This window comes from Archocentrus centrarchus, chromosome 8 (assembly GCF_007364275.1).
Source record: "Archocentrus centrarchus isolate MPI-CPG fArcCen1 chromosome 8, fArcCen1, whole genome shotgun sequence".
NCBI classification, from domain to species: domain Eukaryota; kingdom Metazoa; phylum Chordata; class Actinopteri; order Cichliformes; family Cichlidae; genus Archocentrus; species Archocentrus centrarchus.
The window spans coordinates 30,141,727-30,166,502 of record NC_044353.1 but is presented as its reverse complement, the minus strand read 5'-3'; the positions used below and the strand labels follow the sequence as shown (position 1 = coordinate 30,166,502).

The window sequence follows — 24,776 nt, the reverse complement described above, 5'->3', positions numbered from 1 at the left end:
CATTAATGGAAGGGTTCCGGTGTTGTGCGAAAAAGTGATTTCTGATGTTTCTGTGTGTTTTCTATATGTAATACTTTTGTTTATAGTGATAAATAGACTGCAGTCAGCAGGATTTATGAAAGGGTTATATGTAAAATAAAGAAATTATCTGTTTTTAACCCCTGAACATATGTGAAGTCAATTATTTATAAGCGCATTTAACAACGGTTGACCAGCTAAAACAGGTGTAACCTGTACAGCTAAAAGAATCAAACAACAGGAGCAATAAAACAACACAATACAGAAAACAGACAGATAATGAAGAAATTTAATATAATATAAATGTAATTTACATGCTGTAAACCTGTTTCACTGTGATATCTTCCCCTGTTTTGTTATGTGAATCAAACTAAAAAGCTTTATTCATAAAAAAATGGTAAACAAAAGAGCTAATTAAAGATTTTTTTAAAATGCCCAAGATAGCAGGCTAATAACAGACAGGCCATGCATTCAGACTACAATCTAAAGTTTTAGATTTTAAGAACCACATTTGCATTTCATCTACAGATAAGAACCATTTACCCAGTAAAAAACAAGCAAACGTTTTGTGAGTGTGTGTTTATCAGATTGACTTTTTTTTCTATACATGCAGTTTTTTTTATTTCCATCTGACCAGTGAAATTTTAGGTAATTCCTCAAAATAACTGCACAAATAAGGGCCTAGACTCCTTTCAAGAGTGGCTGCCCATTAGAAGAACTTTTTAGAGTTTAGAAACAAGTATTTGCTGAAAATAGTTCAGCCCTATCTAGTAGTAATTTTAAATAATGATTGCTCTTTTGATTCAGTGCATTAAATATAAACCAATCTCATAAATTTGCCAATTGTTGTTATAAATTTGCCATTTTTTATTTTGCTTTTTTTTCCTCATAAATGTGCAGTGGTTGTTTTAGTAAATTTGCCGATATTGTGCTTCTTTTTTCATAAATTTACTTCTAAATTTTTTACCTAGGAATTATCAGCCGAATTCCCAACCGCTCCTTGTTCAGCTGTTTTTTTGTTTGTTTGTTTTGCTTTTAATTAATCAATTAATTTTGTGTTTGTTTAGTGGAGCAGTAACCTCCAGTGACTCGGACACTTTTATTTAAGTTTTTATTTTGAAGACCTACGTGCCCCGTTTCCGGTATTTATAGACATAGGCTTACTTGACGTGCTTACGTTTTGACGTATGAATCATCCTTCCTCCTAAGATGGCGTTGCACCTGTTTCTCCTGAGGGGATTCTTGGTGATTTCTGCGCAGCATTAGAAAATAAACCATCTGCCAAAAAGCGATATTAAAGCGGTGACGGTTCAGAATCAGCGGAAGTGAGGTCGGCCTTTAAAATGTCCACAGAGGAGCTGTCAGCCTCGGATAGCGAGGCTGTGCTAGCTGGAGCTGGGGAGCGGTGGGCTCCGGTGGGCGCTGTGGCCAGCCCCGAGGATGAGAGCGGCAGCGGTAACGGCGCTCAGTCGAGGCAGAGATGCTCGACGCCGGCCAGTGAGGAGGAAATGGCCGGTCGGCTGAGGAGGCTCGAAGAGGAGCAGGACTTGTTGAACTCCTCTCTCCTCGCCCTCACCTCTCACTTCGCTCAGGTACAGTTTAGACTGAAGCAGATAGTTCACGCACAGAGCGAGGAGAAGGAGAGGATGCTGGCAGACCTGGAGGAGTTCGCCTTCAGGGGATGCCCGCATGTGGTGGGCTGCAGGGCTCAGGACGCCAAGCAGCTGGAGAACTCGGTGAGGACTCTCACACACACGCTGTGTATGCAGATGAAAAGCGTCAGTCTTTCTTTGCATGATAATAATACGCGATTCTTCTTCTTATTACCCATATTAGTAGGACTGTTGTGTATTATAGGTATTCTATACCAAACAGCTGATAGGTGTTAAGGCATTAAAGTTGCTATTTTTGAGGCAATAATAATATTTTTGAGACCAGTGTGCATTCCTCTACTAATTGGTTTCTTTTTCCAGCCTCTTAATTAAGATAATTACCACTTTTTCCTCTGCCTCATCTGATGGGTAACTACTGACCGAACTATTTATCTATCCTGCACGCACAAATTTATTCTATAGCAGCCAGTTATTCAAATTATTCATAAAATCTGTGGCTGTGAGGCTTCTGATTAAAGTGTCCTTATTGCATCAGAGGACTGGCTGCTGCACCCACCTGTGCTTTGTTCTTGCAGACCTCTTATCTCTAGTGGAAAAAAATGTCGCCTTTTTTGTCACAGCCGTGTGAGTCACAGCAGTGCCGGATCAATAAAAATGCCTCAAGCTTATCTCAATCTGTTTAATAAAGGCTTCTGTGTGCATAGTGATATTGAAGCAACCTGCTTTGTTCCTGCCTTTGTTTGCTCCTCTATGGGTCTTTAGCTACAGCCTCGTGTCCTCATTAGCTGTTGTGTGTGACAATAGATTGTCATGTGTTTGACCTAAAAGTCTTTGTCTCTCCTATTACATGCGTTACTTTCAGGGCAATCTGGTGAGTATGAAACGATATCCGATGTCTTGTTTACCTAAGTTTCTCTTAACAAGGTTGGCATATATACAAATAACCCATGAACCAGAGGCTCTGTCACACCTGAGCTTGGAGATCCACAGAAAAAGCCACTCTGATCTTTCTTTAGAGCAACCTGCAAATCTTGTTGCACTTTTACTTTCTCTAGATAGATCTTGTTGACCAGCTGCTTTCCTTTCAGTCGCCTGTCGAAGGTGACAGTTGATGACAGAATATTGTGTTAATGTGGCCAAAATTCAGATTATTTCTGCTGAAAGTCTGCTTTAGATACCTCAGGTTTTTACAGTAAAACTCTGCATCGTGGCACATAAGATACATAACCTGGTTATTTTGAACTGTCAATCATGCAAAGCTACTTTATTAGAGTCCAAGAATAAGAATCTGTAGCTTCAACTGAGCAGAATAGAGACACTTTAATACACCTTAACTACAAAATGCCATTTAATATTTTTTCAAAAATCTGTGATTCCGTCACATTATAAAACATCCACACTGGTCTCTTTGTTACATACTGTTTCAGTGTTTTTCTACTCATCCTGTCAGCCCTTCTTAGAGTCATTGTTTGTATTTTTCTCCTGTCAGAGTGAGAGGGAGAAGAGGGAACGTCTGGAAGCACAGAGAGAAAAACAGAAGGATCTCATTTTCCAGCTGAAGACACAGCTGGATGATCTTGAGCGCTTCGCCTACCAGGAGGGAAGCTATGACTCGCTGCCGCAGTCTGTCGTCATGGAGAGACAGAAGGTGGGTTTGTGTTAGAAATCCTGTTTCTTTTAATCTTTACAACTACTCAAGTGCAAATATAATCTTCAAGCTTTTCTATCATCTGAAGTAGCATCAGTTGTTTTCATAAACATCACGCTGTGCTGAGCATACACTAGGATGTTTATTTCAGATCAGGTGGAACAAGTCACATATCTGACCTCAGTGTGCCTCAGGCTTTTTTTTTTTTTAGGACATTTTTGTTTCTCTCTTTTTAATCTATTAATATTTGTCTTTTTAAAAGTCTATATTGGCAGCTTTCCTCACAAGAAGTTATCCTGGTAAGACAAAACTGTACAAGTAGTTATATTTATAGCCATGTTATTTTTGTGCAGCTTCCTTGTTTGCATACATAAAGGTTATTTATCAAAGTTAGTGAGATCCTGAGAGGTGAGGAAAGTTAAGCCTAAAACCAGAGATTTCACTGTCAGGAAGGGTTGCCTTTTATCTGCTGAAGATCTCTGTTGGATAACCTGCGCAAGATAAGGTTATGTTCAGAGTTTCATTTTAAAATTAGCATTTTTAAAAAGATTTTTTAACTGCAACATTTTCACAGAATCTTTTCCTGAATGTAAGTTCTAAGAGCAGCGCAGCTTCTCAACTGAGGCAATCCATTATTCATGCAGACTTTGAACTGTGTTAGTGATGCCACTGAATGAAGCCATGCAGTAAAGTTACATCAGCCTAAGGAGGCATGCATGCCAATTTTTTTTTTTTTTTTGGGCAAGTTGTGACAGCTACTATATTGTACTGAGATCATGACAAAGTAGGAATGATAGAAATCAGCTGAATCTGCAGCTCCTTGTCAGTTGGTTTAAAAAAAAAAAAAAAAAAGCATAAAAATGGTTGCAAACTGCAAAATAATTGCTCATTTTCGTGATCAGTTTGTGATCACAAATGCTTTTTTTTTTTCTTTGTTTTAGGTATAAATGCTCAAGAAGATGAAAAGCTTCTAGTGCAATTACATTGTCAACCTCTGGGAGGCAGTGACATTAGCTGTAAGAAGTTTAACCTTCAACCTGTTGGATGCTTTCCAGGTCATCATTGATGAGTTGATCAAAAAGTTGGATGTAAACCTGAACGAAGACATCGGGAACTTGTCACCTGAGGAGCTAAGGCAGAGGGTGGACGCTGCCATTGCTCAGATAGTGAACCCAGCCCGAGTCAAAGAGCAGCTGGTGGAGCAGCTCAAAACCCAGATCAGGGATTTGGAGATGTTCATCAACTTCATCCAGGGTATGGACCATCTGAGGTGTGGTTTTACTGGTGATGAGCTTCATTTTTCATTTCATTTAGACAATAACTTTGGCATTTTTCTTCCAAAAGATGAGGTGGGGAACCCTCTTTTGTCAGATGGACACAGCCAGCAGCCACGTGCAGCAGGGACCAATGCCAGAGCTCCAGGAGCAAAGAAGAAAGGTTGGTCAATTTATGTGTGTTGTGTGTGTGTGACGTCCTTACTGATTAGTCAGACTGAACTATAGCTTTAATAATCTTTGTTGAGTTTCACTAAAGACCTAAATCTTATTTTTAATTGTTTCCTCTGGCAAGCTCACCATATCCCAAAAAAAGTGCATTGAAAAGGTCCATGTTCCTAATAGATTGTTTTCTTCTCGGTCTTTTTGCTGCAGTGGACCCGGAGCAGGCCCAAAAGATGCGAGAGACTGGCCTGCAGCTGATCCAGAAGGCCCTGGCTGTGCTACAGATCTTTGCTGCCAGCCAGTTTGGCTGCGCGACCGGCCACGTCCCCCAGAGCATGTGGCCCCAGGATCTGTCCGGGCAAGACTATGGACCCCTGTTGCAGCGTCTGGAGGCAACTGTGGAGAAGGTGCGAGTGTTGGGCTCACATAGACATCCATCTGTTGAACACGTGGTCAGTTACACCAGCAACTCCACACTGGGGGCCAGAGATGAGCTAACGACGTCAGTGAGGAAGGAGCTGGCCATTGCTCTGAAAGACTTGTTGGCTCATGGCCTCTTTTCTCCCTCTCAGACCATGAGTGTGGTGCTGGCACCCATCTCCTGCCTTCTGCCTTACAGACCAGTCCCACAGACCATCCACCCATGGGAACTCTTTGTAAAGTACTACCACTCCAAAAACGGGAGGGCCTTCGTAGAGTCACCGGCCCGCCAGCTCTCGCAGTCTTTCGGCCTGCATGTTGGGGGTGGCCCGGTAACAGTCACCCCTAAGCAGTCTCTGCTGTGGGCCATTCACACCGTGTTAAAGGAGCATGGGCGCTACAAGCGAGGACCGGATTCGGAGTTCAAAGCTCTGGTGTGCATGGCTCTGAACGAGCAGCGGCTCGTATCATGGCTCAACCTACTGTGCAAGTCAGGGACTCTGATACACCCGCACTATCACTCCTGGAGCTACATGGCGCAGACTGGCTTTGAAGGAGCCCTGCGCATCCTGGGTCGCATCAGCCACCTCAGATTCAACCTGCCGGTGGATCTGGCTGTTCGGCAGCTCAAGAACATTAAAGATGCTTTCTGAGGAAAAGAGTGTTTTATTAGCTGAACTAAACTGCTCTTACCAAGCATTCAGGACCAAAAGCATGACTTTGTGCTTCAAATATGTAGCCTTTTAAAGATTATTTCAGCAGCAACCCTTCTAAAGTTAAGTGCAAGTGTGTGATGTCTACACTACAAGCATGGGTGATTGTCGTGTTAGTCTGCATTCCTGCTACATTTAAAGATAGTAAGAAAAATCAGACTCAGTTGCTTTTACTGTAAACATGCCTTATAGTGGAGATGGCGATTACCTCATCTTTAGCCTTCCTGACCTTTGCAACCTGTGCTGCTCATCATACTGTATCATTCCCCTGCTGTACGTGTTTAGTGGCCTGGGCTATGCAGCAAACATTGTGGGAGAGTCTTACAGTAATCACTACTGTAATTTCCAGTCAGTCCAGGAAGTAAATGAATGAAGTGAAAGTTTGCTCTGCTGTGGCTTCTCCACAGTAAACAAGAGCTGGCACAGGTGCTTGTTCTTAGAGAATTATTCAGGTGGTAAATCATGTGTAGCAAACTGGCTGAACGGCAGCACTCAGGTTTGCTTGAAAAGGAAAACGCGTCATATGGTTTTCTCCACTTGGGGAAACATGGAGAGTAGTGTTGTGTAAGAAATATGCAGCTGTAGCAGATGAAGCTGTCGGCACTTCTGGTGTTTTGGGTTTGAACAGCATTTTGACCCTGTATGAACTGCTGCTTTCCTCTTCTTCCAGGTGTAGTTAAATCCAGTGATAATGGCTCATATAGGATGAGGATATATCCCGTAATTAACATGAATATTTTTATTTAAGGCAATTTTTTTTTTTTTATTAAATCTTCCCGAGACGGCTGAGTGGCACATCCTAAATAACTGAATGTATAAACCATAGATGCTATTAAAGTCCGCGTTCACCCCAAAAAGTTGAATTTACATGTTTTCCTTTGGCCGTTAGTGCTGCCTGTTCCCCCAACCCAGACTGCTCTTAAATGACTGTGCAGAGTCTTGGCAGGCTTGTGACCTGCTAGCTTTAGAAGGAGGTTCAAACTTTGTTAGCATCTCATCTCACTGAGCCACCTAACCCCTGTAGTTGGCACAGACAGAATAAAAGATGGATGTAGATACTTTGACATCACCCACTGGTTAGTGGTGTTGCTATAAATCCTTGAGCGGTGTCATCTTCTTGGTGTTTGAAACCGTGTACGAATGTCAATCACAAGTTTTTAGCCAATAAACATACTTCAGATAATCCCTCTTTTGGACCCTTAGAATGACTAAATTTATCAAATGTTTTATTCAATATGGCCTGAAATGAGTGACTGAGCTTATGAAGTCATCAGGAAGGTGTTTACTGAGGTCAGGGCTGAGGCCTGTTTTCCTGTAGACTTCTGTAGAACTCTCGTGTGACCATTTAAAATGAATGCAGGTTTAAGGACTTCAGCATTGGCTTCATTTTCAGACCTGGATGCTACGTTCATCTTTTATATTGTCTGTGGAGGTTATTAACTTAATTGACTTCTGTTGTTGCTTAATGGTGGCTGACAAACATTAAGTATATTATTAGTAATTACAGTAAATATGTAATTACATAATTACATTAAATATATTATTAGTAATTACATTACTGCCACCTTCTGGCAGTACTGCTGATTTAAAAACAAGGTCTAACATATATTTTAACAAGATTATTTTACAAGAAATGGTCAGTCTATTCTTTAAAAAAATCAAATTTAATGACTGTAGATTTTAGATTAATGGACCAATCATGACAATACCTACGGTTTATCTATATTATGTTATGAATTTGCCTGTTTTTGACACAACATTTTCTTAAATATGATGGCACTACGTGGAAATACATCCACAATGTTTTTCTCCCAGAAATCACGACCTGGATACCCAATAAAATCCACAATCCTTTGGCGTGGGGTTCCATTACTGTTTACATCATGTGACAGATGAAGGTATCTCATCGTGAATACATGTGTGCTTCCTTTGGATCCGGTTGGCCTGTAGAAGGAAAATGTTTCCTACATAAAACTGCTCACACAGTTAATGGATATTTTTAGTAACCAAGTCAGGATTTCTGGAAAGAGGCATTGATAAATTTGCTGTGTGTGTGTGTCGCTTTGATTATCACAGTGAGTGGCATGTAGCTTCAATGTATTCAAGAGGAGAACATTTCTAGGGCCAAGCATGCATACATATATAGATAGCAGGAATGATCATGATCTTTGAACATTTAAATAGTCATTATTAAATAAACAATTTAATTTTTAAAATATCTTTATGTGACTATTGTGTCATTAAGTTTAGGCTACCGCTTTGGTTGGCTACTCCAACCAAAACAATTGAAAAGGATAGATGGCACTAAAGACCAGAGGACTGATGTGTAAATTTGATTTTGGGGTGACTGCACCTTTTAAACTGAGTGTAGTTTAAGTCTTGTTTATGGGACTGAAGCTCCAGTGTTCCTGCGACCACACGTATGTATCAGACCTCTGAGTTTGGATTTCCTGCATCATGTTTTGTGTTAATGGCAAAGTGTGTCTGTTTAGGATAAATTTATGCTATATTTTTCACATTCTTTTCCCTTTATTTTTTATTTATTTTTGTTAGCTGTTACTTATATATAGAGACTTGTATTTATTTGATAGCATAGCTCAACAGTGAAGTAGGTAGAACACTGTAACAGTAGCAGTTCAGTCTGGGAACAGTAAAAACACTGGATCACCTATTTATGTTTTATTTAATCACTTGAATCACATAATATATGGGGAGATTTGAACTGTGTTTCTTTTAGTTTTTGATCTTATTTAATGGAATCTTGTGGCTGTAAACAAATTAAATGTATTAAATTAGCCACTGAGCCTCTCATGAGTCTTCATTTTTTGTGTTTTTAAGAGCTAGTGGCAGCGCCTGTTGGGGGAGAGTGTAACCTGGGTTATTTGTTTATAGCTACAGTGTATAGATGAGACCCTAATGCCGCTGTTTTGAAAAGAGAACAGCTATGAGAGTACATCCATCTAGTGTTTGTCCAGCTGTGCGGAACAGGCAGATCCAAACATGAGTGACGGAAGGCATTAGTCACAGCAAACCAAAGAGGAAAAAAGGAAGCTAATTCAATTCAATTCAATTCAATTCAATTCAATTTTATTTATATAGCGCCAAATCACAACAAACTGTCGCCTCAAGGAGCTTTGTATTGTGGGTAAAGACCCTACAATAATACAGAGAAAACCCAACAGTCAAAACGACCCCCTATGAGCAGCACTTGGCGACAGTGGAAAGGAAAAACTCCCTTTAAACAGGAAGAAACCACCAGCAGAACCAGGCTCGGGGGGGGCAGTCATCTGCCGCGACCGGTTGGGCTGAGGGGAGAGAAAGACATGCTGTGGAAGAGAGCCAGAGATTAATAACAATTAATGATTAAATGCAGAGTGGAGTATAAACAAAGTAAATAAGGTGAATGAGAAACAGTGCATTATGTGAACCCCCCAGCAGACTAGGCCTATAGCAGCATAACTAAGGGATGGTTCAGGGTCACCTGATCCAGCCCTAACTATAAGCTTTATCATAAAGGAAAGTTTTAAGCCTAATCTTAAAAATAGAGAGGGTGTCTGTCTCCCGAATCCAAGCTGGGAGCTGGTTCCACAGAAGAGGCGCCTGAAAGCTGAAGGCTCTGCCTCCCATTCTACTCTTAAGTATCCTAGGAACCACAAGTAAGCCAGCAGTCTGAGAGCGAAGTGCTCTGTTGGGGTGATATGGTACTATGAGGTCTTTGAGATAAGATGGTGCCTGATTATTCAAGACCTTGTATGTGAGGAGAAGAATTTTAAATTCTATTCTAGATTTAACAGGGAGCCAATGAAGAGAAGCCAATATGGGAGAAATCTGCTCTCTCTTTCTAGTCCCTGTCAGTACTCTAGCTGCAGCATTTTGGATCAGCTGAAGGCTTTTCAGGGAGCTTTTAGGACAGCCTGATAATAATGAATTACAATAATCCAGCCTAGAGGTAATAAATGCATGAATGAGCTTTTCAGCATCACTCTGAGAAAGGATGTTTCTAATTTTAGAAATATTGCGCAAATGCAAAAAAGCGGTCCTACATATTTGTTTAATATGTGCATTGAAGGACATATCCTGGTCAAAAATGACTCCAAGATTTCTCACAGTGTTACTGGAGGCCAAAGTAATGCCATCCAGAGTAAGTATCTGGTTAGACACCATGTTTCTAAGATTTGTGGGGCCGAGAACAAGAATTTCAGTTTTATCTGAATTTAGAAGCAGGAAATTAGAGGTCATCCAGGCCTTAATATCTTTAAGACATTCCTGCAGTTTAATTAATTGATGTGTGTCATCTGGCTTCATTGATAGGTAAAGCTGAGTATCATCTGCATAACAATGAAAATTGATGCAGTGCTTTCTAATAATACTGCCTAAGGGAAGCATGTATAATGTAAATAGAATTGGTCCTAGCACAGAACCCTGTGGAACTCCATAATTAACCTTAGTGTGTGAAGAAGACTCCCCATTTACATGAACAAATTGGAGTCTATTAGATAAATATGATTCAAACCACTGCAGTGCAGTACCTTTAATACCTATAGCAAGCTCTAATCTCTGTAATAAAATGTTATGGTCAACAGTATCAAAAGCTGCACTGAGGTCCAACAGGACAAGAACAGAGATGAGTCCACTGTCAGAGGCTCTAAGAAGATCATTTGTAACCTTCACTAATGCTGTTTCTGTACTGTGATGAATTCTGAAACCTGACTGAAACTCTTCAAATAAACCGTTCCTCTGCAGATGATCAGTTAGCTGTTTTACAACTACTCTTTCAAGAATCTTTGAGAGAAAAGGAAGGTTGGAGATTGGCCTATAATTAGCTAAGACAGCTGGGTCAGTGATGGCTTTTTAAGCAGAGGTTTAATTACAGCCACCTTGAAGGTCTGTGGTACATAGCCAACTAATAAAGACTGATTGATCATTTTTAAGATTGAAGTATCAATAATTGGAAAGACTTCTTTGAACAGTCTAGTAGGAATGGGATCTAACAAACATGTTGCTGGTTTGGAGGAAGTAACTATTGAAGTTAACTCTGAAAGATCAACTGGAGCAAAAGAGTCAAAACAAATACCAGCAGTGCTGAAAGCAGCCGAACATGAAGAATAATCTTTGAGATGGTTATGAATAATTTTTTCTCGAATGTCTAAAATTTTATTTGTAAAGAAATCCATGAAGTCACTACTAGTTAATGTGAAAGGAATACTCTGCTCTACAGAGCTCTGACTCTTTGTCAGCCTGGCTACAGTGCTGAAAAGAAACCTGGGGTTGTTCTTATTTTCTTCAATTAATGATGAATAGTAAGATGTCCTAGCTTTACGGAGGGCTTTTTTATAGAGCAACAAACTCTTTTTCCAGGCTAAATGAGCATCTTCTAATTTAGTGAGACGCCATTCCCTCTCCAGCTTTCGAGTTATCTGCTTTAAGCTGTGCATTTGTGAATTATACCACGGAGTCAGGCACTTCTGATTTGAAGCTTTCCTTTTCAGAGGAGCCACAGTATCCAAAGTTATACGCAGTGAGGATGTAAAACTATTGACGAGATAATCAACCTCACTGGGAGCAGAGTTTAGGTAGCTGCTCTGCACTGTGTTGGCACATGGCACTGAAGAGCATAACAATGAAGGAATTAGATCCTTAAACTTAGTTACAGCACTTTCAGAAAGACTTCTACTGTAATAAAACTTATTCCCCATTGCTGTGTAATCCATTAAAGTAAATGTAAATGTTACTAAGAAATGATCAGACAGGAGGGGGCTTTCAGGGAATACTGTTAAGTCTTCAGTTTCTATGCCATATGTCAGGACAAGATCCAGAGTATGATTAAAGTGGTGGGTGGGCTCCTTTACATTTCGAGAGAAGCCAATTGAATCTAACAATAGATTAAATGCAGTGTTGAGGCTGTCATTCTCAGCATCTACATGGATGTTAAAATCACCCACTATAATTATTTTATCTGAACTGAGCACTAAATCAGATAAAAAGTCTGAGAAATCAGACAGAAACTCTGAGTAAGGACCAGGTGGACGATAGATAATAACAAATAAAACAGGTTTTTGATTTTCCCAATTAGGATGGACAAGACTAAGAGTCAGGCTTTCAAAAGAATGAAAACTTTGTCTGGGTTTTTGATTAATTAATAAGCTGGAATTGAAGATTGCAGCTAATCCTCCTCCTCGACCTGTGCTTCGAGCATTCTGACAGTTACTGTGACTCGGGGGTGTTGATTCATTTAAACTAACATATTCATCCTGCTGTAACCAGGTTTCTGTAAGGCAGAATAAATCAATACGTTGATCAATTATTAAATCATTTACTAATAGGGACTTGGAAGAGAGAGACCTAATGTTTAACAATCCACATTTAATTGTTTTATTCTTTGGTGCAGTTGATGAAGCTGTATTATTTATTGTTTTTGAATTTTTATGCTTAAATAGCTTTTTGCTGATTTTAGCTTTGTTTTTTGGTGGTCTGGAAGCAGGCACCGACTCTATGGGGATGGGGTTTTGGGGGGATGGCAGGAGGAGAGAAGCTGCAGAGAGGCGTGTAAGACTGCAACTCTGCTTCCTGGTCTCAACCCTGGGTAGTCGGGTTTTAGGAGGGTTAATAAATTTGGCCAGATTTCTAGAAATGAGAGCTGCTCCATCCAAAGTGGGATGGATGCCGTCTCTCCTAACAAGACCAGGTTTTCCCCAGAAACTTTGCCAGTTATCTATGAAGCCCACGTCATTTTTTGGACACCACTCAGACAGCCAGCGATTCAAGGAGAACATGCGGCTAAACATGTCGCTCCTGGTCTGATTGGGGAGGGGCCCAGAGAAAACTACAGAGTCCGACATCGTTTTTGCAAAGTTACACACCGAGTCAATATTAATTTTAGTGACCTCCGATTGGCGTAACCGGGTGTCATTACTGCCAACGTGAATAACGATCTTACCAAATCTACGATTAGCCTTAGCCAGCAGTTTCAAATATCCATGAATGTCGCCTGCTCTGGCCCCTGGAAGACATTTGACTATGGTCGCCGGTGTCTCTAGCTTCACGTTTCTCAAAACAGAGTCACCAATAACCAGAGTTTGTTCCTCGGCGGGTGTGTCGCCGAGTGGAGAAAAACGGTTAGAGACGTGAACAGGTTGGTGGTGTACCCGGGGCTTCTGCTTAGGACTACGCTTCCTCCTCACCGTCACCCAGCTGGCCTGTTTTCCCTGCTGCTCGGGATCTGCTGGGGGGGAGCTAACGGCGGCTAAGCTACCATGGTCCGCACCCGCTACAGGGGCCTGGCTAGATGTAGGATTTTCCAGGGTGCGGAGCAGGGTTATAATAGTTTTGGATTTTACATTATAGTTTAGTTTTAGTTAGTTTTTACTTTTTTTTCTCTAATTCAGTTAGTTTTAATTAGTTTTCAGAGTGGTTTTGCTCGTTTTTATTAGTTTTTATTTTTGGTTTTATGCTTAGTTTTAGTTAGTTTCAGTATTAGTTTTAGTATTTTCATACTTAATCAGGTACGCTTTAAAGATACCCTTTAAAGAAATATATTCAGCAACCAACTGTTCACAGACAGCAGAACTACATGCTAAATGTGTGTAATATTAAGGACACACATGAACATCAACAGGGAGAAACAAAGAACAATATGAACTCCAAAACTCGATAAATTCTACAATAAACTCCCAATAAAGTTCAGCCTCAGGGCAGCAGATTAATAACAGCTACATGTGGTGTTTGACAAAAACAAACTCCTTGAAGGAGTCAAAGCTCAAATCCAGCTGCATCCTGATGTTCTCTCCACCTGATGCTGCTTCTGTTTTGGAGCTAGCTTGGTTAGATGCTCGCTGATTAGACTTGCAGGGTCTTTGCGGCCTATGTAGCCTACGGAAGTGTCCGAACTCATGTCCGCATTTATGCATGTATAGCTGGATTGCGTGTGTTAATTACCTTGTGGTTGTGTGCTGGGGGTTTTTTGGTCCTTGCTCTTTGTGCTCAGTTTTTAGGGTGCAAACATATTTGTCCCTGTTTTTTCACTTTCTTCATTTCTTCACGTCCATTCCCATAGTTTCAGCAGCTCCCTCCAGGAATTTGCTGACATTTGTGAGTCCTTATATTGATGCTTTGATTATTAGTCCTGATTGTTATTATCTGACTGATAAAGTAGCCGGAAACGCACAAGGACTAAACACAACGTTGTGGCTGCGTTGACCCGACGAGTAGTCACGTTTCTCTGGAGGTGCAGGCCAGGTTGCCTTGTAGGATGAGAGCGGTTTCCGTAGCTGCCTTGTGTGCGCTTCTCAGGTCTACTTTGATGTTGGTGTTTTTTTTCCTGACTAAGAAGTGTTCCGTACATCATCCACAACATCATCCACAACAAGACACTCGCTGCTATCTGTGCTATCATAGTAAAAAAAAACAAAAAAAAACACTCCACATGGGACTCTCTGAGGAGCAGCGCGGTGTGCGCACACACGCACATGCGCACCCATTTGCCCGACGGCGTTCCGAGCTTAAACTCGGAGAGAGGAAAAAAATGATTTCATATCAATCCACAAGACTTTTGAAAAAATAACAATATCTATAATTTCAGTTAGTTTTAGTTAGTTTTGTAAACTCACAATTCAGTTTTAGTTAGTTGTCGTTTCTTCCTTTTAATTTTAGTTTTTATTTATTTCAGTTAACGACAATGTTTTTTCAATTTCAGTTTTCGTTATTTCGTTCGTTTTCGTTAACTATAATAACCCTGGTGCGGAGCCGAGTCTCCAGTTCAGAAAGCCTGGCCTCCAGAGCTACAAACAGACTACATTTATTACAAGTACCGTTACTGCTAAAGGAGGCCGAGGAGTAACTAAACATGTGACACCCAGAGCAGGAAAGTGCAGGAGAGACAGGAGAAGAAGCCATGCTGGTACTGAGTCGGCTAAGGGCTAAGCTACTAGCTGAGCTAAGCTAGCGAATTTCTAAAAACAAATAAAGTGAGTAATGTGAATACAGGTGATTCAGCAAAGAGTATGCTATTTAAAGTAGGTGAAGATTACACTAAAATATGTTATTATCCAGATAAATCGAGTTATACAGATATAACAGCTAACAGACAGCAAATTAAAAACACATTCATGTATTTAAACTGTGAAAAACAGTTTGAGTTTCAAGTCACCAGAAAGGAAACATTTAAGACTTGGTAAAATTAGACTTGGGACCCTTATGAGTGAAAAAACAAGGGAACAGTTTACCCTGCCCGGGATAGGGTTACCGGGGCCCCACCCTGGAGCCAGGCCTGGGGAGGGAGCTCGAGGGAGAGCGTCTGGTGGCCAGGCATTAGCCCGTGGTGCTTGGCCGGGCGCAGCCCGAAGAGGTTATATGGGCCCGCCCTCCTGCAGGCCCACCATCCGCAGGAGGTGTCGTAGGGGTCGGGTGCAGTGTGTGTCAGGCGGTGGCCGAGGGCGGAGGCCCTGGCGGACTGATCCCCGGCTATCGAAACTGGCTATTGGGACATGGAATGTCACCTCTCTGGTGGGGAAGGAGCCTGAGCTAGTGCGTGAGGTTGAGAGATACCAGCTAGATATAGTTGGGCTCACCTCAACGCATGGCCTGGGCTCTGGAACCAGTCTCCTGGAGAAGGGCTGGACTCTGTTCCAGTCTGGAGTTGCCCTCGGTGAGAGGCGGCGAGCTGGGGTGGGTATTCTTGTATCCCCCCGGCTTGCTGCCTGTACGTCGGAGTTTTCACCGGTGGACGAGAGGGTAGTTTCCCTGCGCCTTCGGGCTGGGGAACGGGTCCTGACTGTTGTTTGCGCTTATGCGCCGAATGACAGTTCAGGGTACCCACCCTTTTTGGAGTTGCTGGGCGGGGTGCTGGAGAGTGCTCCATCTGGTGACTCCATAGTCTTGCTGGGAGACTTCAACGCTCACGTGGGCAATGACAGTGAGACCTGGAGGGGCGTGATTGGGAGGAACGGCCTGCCCGATCTGAACCCGAATGGTGTTTTGTTATTGGACTTCTGTGCAAACCACAGTTTGTCCATAACAAACACCGTGTTCAAACACAAGGATGTCCATAAGTGCACATGGCACCAGGACACCCTAGGTCGCAGGTCGATGATCGATTTTGTAATCGTATCATCAGATCTGCGGCCGTATGTTCTGGACACTCGGGTGAAGAGAGGAGCTGAGCTGTCAACTGATCACCACCTGGTGGTGAGTTGGATCAGGTGGCGGGGGAAGATGCTGGACAGACCTGGCACACCTAAACGTATTGTGAGGGTGCGCTGGGAACGCCTGGCAGAAGCCCCAGTCCGGGAGATCTTCAACTCCCACCTCCGGCAGAACTTCGACAGCATTCCGAGGGAGGCTGAGGACATTGAGTCCGAATGGACCATGTTCCGCACCTCCATTGTTGAGGCTGCTGCTCAGAGCTGTGGCTGCAAGGTGGTTGGTGCCTGTCGTGGTGGTAACCCCCGAACCAGATGGTGGTCACCGGAGGTGAAGGGAGCCATCAAGCTGAAGAAAGAGTCCTATCGGGCTTGGTTAGCCTGTGGGACTCCGGAGGCAGCTGACAGGTATCGACAGGCCAAGCGGAATGCAGCTCGGGTAGTGGCCAAAGCAAAAACTCGGGTGTGGGAGGAGTTCGGTGAGGCTATGGAAAAAGACTTTCGGACGGCATCGAAGCGATTCTGGCAAACCGTCAGGCGACTCAGGAGGGGAAAGCAGTGCTTCACTCACACTGTTTATAGTGCGGGGGGGGTGCTGCTGACTTCAACTGAGGCTATAGTCGGACGGTGGAAGGAATACTTCGAGGACCTTCTGAATCCCACTGACACGCCTTCTGTAGTGGAAGCAGAGTCTGGGGATGAGGGGGATGACTTCACCATCACTGGGGGTGAGGTCACTGAGGTAGTTAAACAACTCCTTGGTGGCAGAGCCCCTATAGTGGACGAGATTCGCCCTGAGTTCCTGAAGGCTCTGGATGTTGTAGGGCTGTCTTGGTTGACACGCCTCTGCAACATCGCGTGGAGATCTGGGGCAGTGCCACTGGATTGGCAGACCGGGGTGGTGGTCCCCATCTTTAAGAAGGGAGACCGGAGGGTGTGCTCCAACTTTCGGGGGATCACACTACTCAGCCTCCCCGGTAAGGTCTATGCCAGGGTGCTGGAAAGGAGGGTGCGTCCGTTAGTCGAACCTCGGATTCAGGAGGAACAATGCGGTTTTCGTCCTGGTCGTGGAACGCTGGACCAGCTCTTTATCCTCTCAAGGATATTCAAGTGTGCGTGGGAGTTTGCCCAACCAGTCTACATGTGCTTTGTGGACTTGGAGAAGGCATTCGACCGTGTCCCTCGGGGTGTCCTTTGGGAGGTTCTGCGGGAGTATGGGGTGTCTGGCCCATTGTTGCGGGCCATTCAGTCCTTGTACAACCACAGTGAGAGCTTGGTCCGTATAGCCGGTAATAAGTCGGATTCGTTTCCTGTGGGTGTTGGACTCCGTCAGGGCTGCCCTTTGTCACCGATTCTGTTCATAATTTTTATGGACAGAATTTCTAGGCGTAGCCAGGTGGCGGAAGGCTTCTTCCTTGGTGGCCTCAGAGTCTCATCTCTGCTTTTTGCAGATGATGCGGTTCTGTTGGCTTCATCGGGGGGGGCCTCCAGCTCGCAGTGGAACGGTTCGCAGCCGAGTGTGAAGCGGCTGGCATGAGAATCAGCACCTCTAAGTCTGAGGCCATGGTCCTCAGCCGGAAAAGGGTGGAGTGCCATCTCCGGCTCAGGAACGAGTTCTTGCCTCAAGTGGAGGAGTTTAAGTATCTCGGGGTCTTGTTCACGAGTGATGGGAGAAGGGAACGGGAGATCGACAGGCGGATCGGGGCTGCTTCTGCAGTGATACGGACGCTGCACCGGTCCATCGTGGTGAAGAGGGAGCTTAGCATAAAAGCGAAGCTCTCGATTTACCGGTCGATCTACGTTCCTACCCTCACCTATGGTCACGAGCTTTGGGTAGTGACCAAAAGAACAAGATCGCGAATACAAGCGGCAGAAATGAGTTTCCTTCGAAGGGTGGCTGGCCTCTCCCTTAGAGATAAGGTGAGGAGTGCGGCCATCCGGGAGGGGCTCAGAGTAGAGCCGCTGCTCCTCCACATCGAAAGGAGCCAGTTGAGGTGGCTCGGGCATCTGATTAGGATGCCTCCTGGCCGCCTCCTGGCCGCCTCCTGGGTGAGGTGTTCCGGGCATGTCCCACCGGGAAGAGGCCCCGTGGTAGACCCAGGACACGCTGGAGAGATTATGTATCTCGGCTGGCCTGGGAACGCCTTGGGGTCCCTCCGGATGAGCTGGAGGAGGTGGCTGGGGAGAGGGAAGCCTGGGCTTCTCTGCTTAGGCTTCTGTCCCCGTGACCCGGCCCGGGATAAGCGGAAGAAAATGGATGGATGGATGGAAAATTAGACTTGGGGCAATTTGGCACTTTGTTTTGATTTGTTAAACTTAGAGGTACGAGGCATAGGAATGAAAATTTCAAATTTCCCACAATAAACCAACATGAATGCATATCAGCTCTGCTTACTGATACATGATTACTTCAGTAGTGAATAAAACTGCATCCATCCTGGAAACAGCAGTAAGACCCACACTGAGGCTGAAGAAAGCATGGGTCTTCCATCTAACACAAAGGGACTAGCAGTTAGGCACTTTGATATTTACAAGAAAAAGGTTATAATAATGATTTTGATAATTACTCGTGCATTTGTCTTTATTGGATTAGAATGGTGCAGACTGTAGACAGGAGGGAGGGGAAATGGTCTGTGTCAGACTCAAACTCAGCGTTGACTCTGGCCTGCAGCATTTGGGTCACCGCCTCAATCAGCTGAGCTAAAGCAGCACAATCAATTCAGAGTCTGAAGATGAGGATGAGATTGGCCACTAGTGAGCTCCAAAGCACACCCATCAGCAGTCAGCAAGTGGAGACATATGGATGTTAAAAAATGGAGAACCTGAATGGTCTTCTTGCCCAAGAATGAGACACCCTGCATGGCTGCCAGTGCAGTACAATGAGGGCCAACACAAACTGCAGTTATTCTTGTGTGGGACATCAAATCTGATGTCCAGCTTTTCATCCCACTTGCCACAGAGAAATTGATCCATATCAGGAGATGTTCCCTCATCTAAATTCTGTTCTAGATACAGTAGCAACAAAAAGTAGAGCTGCAGTATGTTTGGACCCAAGAAAAGCAGGAAGGCACAGAACACAAGAATCAGGTGCAAGAAATACACAGCAAAACTCTGCCCCTCGTGTTATATAGAATGGTGCAAACATTTGATCAGTGGGGCTGATGTGTGGTATAGACTTCTATAGACACAAATCTGTTCAATTTCTAATTAAGTACAATGAGATAAACATCCATTCACCCTCACACTCACATTAGCGGAGGAGAATGAATGGATGGATGGATGGAGATAAACATCAGTATTGACTTTGCTATATTTACATTTGTTCAAGCTGAACATGTTTTTCCATCCACATCTTAGTGAAGATTGATTTTTTGTTATTACATTTTATCACAAAAATAGCACTTTTATTCATAAATGGACTCTAGCAGAGGTAAATGCCAGATTTTAACCATATATGTGGTCTGTAGTGATGGTAATTGGACAAAAATAAACATCTGTTGGGTAGTTTTTACATGAATTGTTACGGGTGGATTGATTTAATAACTCAGTGATGTCCTGGGTCCACCAGACCCGGCAGCATTGGCTGAGTAACAAAAATATGAACATCACACAAGGTTTAATTGAACAATCCATAATGCTGCTATACATAATAAAGTAACTGTCTAGAAGGCTGTGACAGTAACAATAAAGCTCTTGATTTATTAACCGACAAACATTTCTGTGTCTCATATCTTATTTATTCTGAAATAACTTGAAAATTGTTCAATATGGCGAAACTCTAAAGATTCCTAAACTCGACTAAACCACTTCTGGTGTCTTTTCCTTTTCTTTAAGTACCTATTTTTAAAATTAAATGCTAAAATAATACATTTTGGTTAGTGAGCGACTTGTGGTGAATTTTCTGTTTGATATAACTTAATAAACAAAAAATTTATTACTGCTCGATAATTACGGATGTGACGTAGCCAGACCGACGGGTCAAAGTTCAGCTAAACCCTGTGGACTTCCTTTCCTGTTAGCGGTGGCCGTAGAACAGCATCAGTGAGTGTGATTTCCCTTCAAACAATCTTCATCCATCGCTCCAAATCCGACTTATTTCATATTTTTTATCAGGCGCACAAACAACGCTGACCCTATTAGCTCAGATGCGGCCGTTATTTGGCTGTTTTTGTTCGATAAATACACAAAATGAGCAGATATTTCACAGCACTTCGTCTCCGCTGTTCCCATTTCAACATGGCAGCTTCCTTGATGTGCAGACTGTGTCGCATTGAAGCACCCGTAAAAGTAGATTGTTTATTTGTGCGGGCTTCCTATGTAGCTAACGAGTTTTGTTATAATGCAACGAGCCTGAAAAGTATCTTTAATAATGTGTCCGCGCAAAATAAATGCAGCGAAAAAAGCCTGAAAGCCGTTAGCCTAGCCCAGAGCTAATACTAATGAGACAAAAACGAGAGGCCGACTTGGAGACGTGCTGGTGGATTTAAGGGCTGGATTCACACTGGTGTGGTTTGATGGTGTCTCTGGGTTTAACTGTGCTCGCTCTCTCTCTCTCTCTCTCTGGCAGAAATGGGCAAGTTCATGAAGCCTGGGAAGGTGGTGATGGTCCTAGCTGGACGCTACGCCGGACGCAAAGCTGTCATCGTTAAGGTGAGACTCGGAAGAGCTCCTGGAAACCTTCTGTTAGACGATGATGACAGTGAGCCTGCTGAAGCTACAGCACATGTGCCTGAATATGCACAGGCTTGGAGCTTGTGTGTTTATTTGGAAACCAAACCTCCCGTGTTTATCTGCTTGTTGAATTTCCAAGAAGACAGTTTCCAGGCCATGTGATCAGGGCTAAAGTAAAATGTTACAGCCATATATCCAGTGTTTCCCACATGTTTTGATCAGGCAGCACACGTTTAAAATTAGTTTAGTCCCACAGATTATATTTCAGGTTTGGTGACTGGGCTCACATCACACCCTGCAAGTGTTTTTTATGTAAAACTCAGGAATAGTGCATTAATATCTGTGTGAAGCCTGATGGTGGATGCTGGGGTGGTGTAGGGGTTGAAACTGCGGGTAGGGATGCAGGGCATACAAGGTGATATGAGGAGAGTGTATTACAAGAGTGTGTGTGTGTGTGTGTGTGAGATGCGATGCGATGCAGAAAGGCTCAAGTTCTTCCCTGAACTAGCTTTGCTCCATTAGTGGTAGGGGCGGGGGTGTGCCCTGCCCAGAAGGAGGGAGGCACATCTCTTGCAGAAGATGATCCATGATGGTCGAGTTGGCATATGTCTAAAGATCGTCTCTGTTGAAAATATCTGGCCAGCAAGCAACCAAGTAAAGTCTGTATGTGGGGATATGCTGATATTTCTTCCTTTTCCATTGGGGAGAAACTGCAGCCAAATATTATTTTATTTAAAGTAGGGGTGGGACTCAATTTAAAAAAAATTAATCTAATTAATTAGGAGCTTTGTAATTAATTAATTGAAATTAATCGCATTTTAATCACATTTAAATATTTAACATGATAAATATTAATTTAAGTTTGGTTGATGAATGAATCAATATACAAAAGCTTAAACTTCAAAATTTTGTTTATTTTCCCACCAGTCTACTACACAGTAGACTGGTGGGAAAATAACATTAATGTCTCACTTAATATAGTTGGAAATTAATCATTCTCTCAGCTGTATTCCTTGATGTTGAAATTTGTCATGCTTGTTTTAACAGCTTATTTTGAGTTAAAGACTTAAATTAAACCACAAAAAGGAGAAAAGTTCGTTCTCCGTTTAACCAGCTGCTTTTACACAGCTGTGCTTCGCACTCACGGTTGCTAGGCGACACGAGCTACGCAGAGGTGAGGGCAGGTGACGCTGATATGAAGGCTAGACCGTCCAATTTCACAGCCACTCACCTCCGGCCTTTGCGGTCTTCGTGGGCCGGGTCCTTCGAAGGATGCGGCCCCTGAATTTTTGACATTGTGCGTCGATATAATCTGTATGCCTGGAACTCGTGCACTGAGAAACGTTCCACGGTGCAAAGTGCGATTAAAATGCGTTAAAATTTTTAATCCGTTATTTTCCCCGTACTTAATTAAACGAAATTAACACGTTAAAGTCCCACCCCTAATTTAAAGCATTTAGGTGCACGTAACAGATTTCTCTACTAGATAGACTTGCCAGAGTTATGACTCCTTGTGTAGGTGTTCATCATTTCTAAATATTCACTGTAACTTCAGAGTTTTGGAAAGTGCTTCTCCCACCCCAGGCTCAGTTGTTTAGGGGTAAAATTATCTCCCTGAAGATTGATTTAGTCTCCATACTGCAGTGGAAAACCAGCTTTTCTTTTTGTGAAAGTTGGGTGTCTGCCTGATGTCACAGCTCCCCACTAATGTCTTCCTGCAGAACATTGATGATGGCACTGCTGACCGTCCTTACAGCCACGCTCTGGTCGCCGGCATCGACCGCTATCCCCGTAAGGTGACCACATCCATGGGCAAGAAGAAGATTGCCAAGAGGTCCAAGATCAAGGCTTTTGTCAAGGTGTTCAACTACAATCACCTGATGCCCACCAGGTCAGTGTTGAGAGTCCACGCTTGCATATTTCAGTGTTCAAGGTGGTGGTGATGGCTGACAGTTTATAAAAACTTCTCATTTCATATTAAGAGTACAAGAATTGGGGGGGGGGGCATAGAAAATGCAACATGGACAACAGCTTGAGCATGACGGTTCTTTGGGTAAACTCTGATTAAATGAGGTTGGTTAGACCTCATGGGACATTTGGTGACAGAAAAATATAAACTGTACACAAGGTATTCTTGCTGTTATTCATTGTAAATATTTAAAATTGACCCAACAGGAAGACCCATTCACAGAAACGATCAGCACTTGTTCTTCTTGAAAATGTTTTAAAAAATTGGGAATTGGTGATCAAAATGTGGGCCGGTTATCATTTTGTTAGCTAATCAATCAACTACATGTTTCAGTGACTTTCCTGTTAGTTTGGGCTATTAAGCAGTCTGAAAATCATCCACTGGTGCTTTGATGCAGGAACATGTGATCAGCTGTTTCTGTGAGATGGAAGATGTGATCAAATTAAAATTTGTAGGAAAATGTTTTTTCTTGAGGCTTCATTGAACAAGACAAATAATGTTGGTCAAATAGCAGGCGGTTGCAGGTTTGCATCATTGGCTTTTTACCCACACAGGCTGCCTTTAGCTGTACCTGAGATTCTTCAGTGTAACATTAAACTCAATGAAAGACTGAAGAAGAATGTCAACATGAGCTTTGATCAGGTTTATGATCTGTTTGTAATGTTAGAATGTGAAAGGTTTTAAAGTAATGCTCATCCTTCATATCTTACAGCACCGCTGGTCTCTGCAGACTCATGTCCTCCTTTTAAACAATAACCCAAAGGTTTAAACGTGTTTTCATTCCTTCAGATACTCTGTGGATATTCCTCTGGACAAAACTGTGGTCAACAAGGACGTCTTCAGGGATCCAGCTCTCAAACGCAAAGCCAGGAGGGAGGCCAAGGTCAAGTTTGAGGAGAGGTGAGGCTCCCTGATTTCTTTCATTTAACATCAGAGGATTTATGTTCAGATTTTAATGAGGGACGGTGAGCTATGAATGTGCTCTGAGTTATGAGGGAAAAACTCAGAATAATGGAAATAGACAGAACTTCATCACAGAATCTGTTTGTGACAAAATGCTTTTTTTGTTTTTGGTTTCTTTTAACTTTAATCTGAGTGAATTTTTCAGATTTATGCCTTTATAATCTCAGATCACGTCAGATTCTTCCCGCTCCCCCTGTACGTTTACCACCAAACTCTTGGAAAATTAGCCCATTTTGTCTTTTCTGTAATTTAATGTTTAACTTGCTCCCTTTACCTGCACAGCACATATTACACAGATGTTTACTGGTTTATGTTCTTTCAGAAATCGTCATTTCTTGTTAAGCAGACTGTGTCTCGAGATTATAATCAGTGATATTTTCTGTTTCAGTGTTTTATCAGAGAAACGTGCTCAGCTCACCCTGTTTGTTTGGTTTCAGGTACAAGACGGGCAAGAACAAGTGGTTCTTCCAGAAGCTCCGATTCTAAATTCACTTGGTTTCACAAATAAATGTTTAAAAATGAATTTTCAGTGTTGATTTGTTGTTTTGGGGGAGGTCCATCTGGAAAATTGTGAAAATATTCACCAACTGCTGGAAAAAGGTGACCAGACTTAGTTTTGAGGATGTTCTCACACCAGATGATCTTGTAACAGTGCAGCTATCGCTCAGCTGTGTATCTCTAAAACAGGCTGTGGATCATCAGAAGGTATTTTAACAGTGAAACTTTAACTGAACATTTCTCAATAACTTTCACAGCAGTATGGCTACAACTACTTGAGCAAGGCATCTAACTAGGATTTCTGCTGCTGTTTAAGAGCTTATTAACAAGTGTGAAGTAGAGGCCGCAGGGCCAGATGCAGCCCCACAGTGAAAACTATAAAGTTTTGGATTTTATTGTATCCATATAAATCTCCTGTAGTAACAAGTTAGATAAAACTTGACAGGTCAGCATTTTAATGTCTAATAAGCATGTTATAAATAGGTGGCAGCGTATCAGATCAACCAGTAAAGATTTTACATTAAAGAAAATATTGTGGTCACATAAAAAGCTGTGCTTACTCTTTAATGTCTTTACAGGAAAAAGCATCTGAAATAAAATACACAGCTTAAATGAGTAAAAGTAGATGAACATTATAAAGTAGATGTCTGCAACTGAACAACACTAAATTATAAAAAAACAACAAAAC

The 24,776-nt window shown here is 42.5% G+C and overlaps 2 protein-coding genes across 3 annotated transcripts; both read left to right on the top strand.

Annotated features, from left to right (window-relative positions):
• Positions 1-1,215: 1,215 nt before the first annotated feature.
• On the top strand, positions 1,216-8,612 carry rundc1 (RUN domain containing 1). 2 transcript variants are annotated; one of them, XM_030736844.1, is made up of 6 exons: positions 1,216-1,754; positions 2,494-2,502; positions 3,121-3,279; positions 4,335-4,533; positions 4,624-4,716; positions 4,929-8,612. In XM_030736844.1, exons 1-6 carry the CDS (start codon positions 1,362-1,364, stop codon positions 5,789-5,791), a joined length of 1,716 nt encoding a protein of 571 aa, XP_030592704.1. In that variant the 5' UTR covers positions 1,216-1,361; the 3' UTR covers positions 5,792-8,612. The 2 variants fall into 2 exon arrangements, with proteins under 2 accessions (XP_030592704.1, XP_030592705.1); XM_030736845.1 differs by lacking the exon at positions 2,494-2,502.
• Positions 8,613-19,955: 11,343 nt separating this feature from the next.
• rpl27 (ribosomal protein L27) lies at positions 19,956-24,113 on the top strand. Its single transcript, XM_030735699.1, has 5 exons — positions 19,956-20,028; positions 20,555-20,637; positions 22,380-22,549; positions 23,417-23,527; positions 24,028-24,113. Exons 2-5 carry the CDS (start codon positions 20,557-20,559, stop codon positions 24,074-24,076), a joined length of 411 nt encoding a protein of 136 aa, XP_030591559.1. The 5' UTR covers positions 19,956-20,028; positions 20,555-20,556; the 3' UTR covers positions 24,077-24,113.
• The last annotated feature ends 663 nt before the right edge of the window (positions 24,114-24,776 follow it).

Excerpts from the sequence above, each read along its gene's own strand:
- rpl27 (XM_030735699.1), top strand. The coding sequence starts at position 20,557 with ATGGGCAAGTTCATGAAGCCTGGGAAGGTGGTGATGGTCCTAGCTGGA. Across the intron at positions 20,638-22,379 it reads GCAAAGCTGTCATCGTTAAG|AACATTGATGATGGCACTGC; the intron begins GTGAGACTCGGA and ends GTCTTCCTGCAG. Across the intron at positions 23,528-24,027 it reads AAGGTCAAGTTTGAGGAGAG|GTACAAGACGGGCAAGAACA; the intron begins GTGAGGCTCCCT and ends GTTTGGTTTCAG.
- rundc1 (XM_030736844.1), top strand. The coding sequence starts at position 1,362 with ATGTCCACAGAGGAGCTGTCAGCCTCGGATAGCGAGGCTGTGCTAGCT. Across the intron at positions 4,534-4,623 it reads GTTCATCAACTTCATCCAGG|ATGAGGTGGGGAACCCTCTT; the intron begins GTATGGACCATC and ends TTCTTCCAAAAG. Across the intron at positions 4,717-4,928 it reads TCCAGGAGCAAAGAAGAAAG|TGGACCCGGAGCAGGCCCAA; the intron begins GTTGGTCAATTT and ends TTTTTGCTGCAG.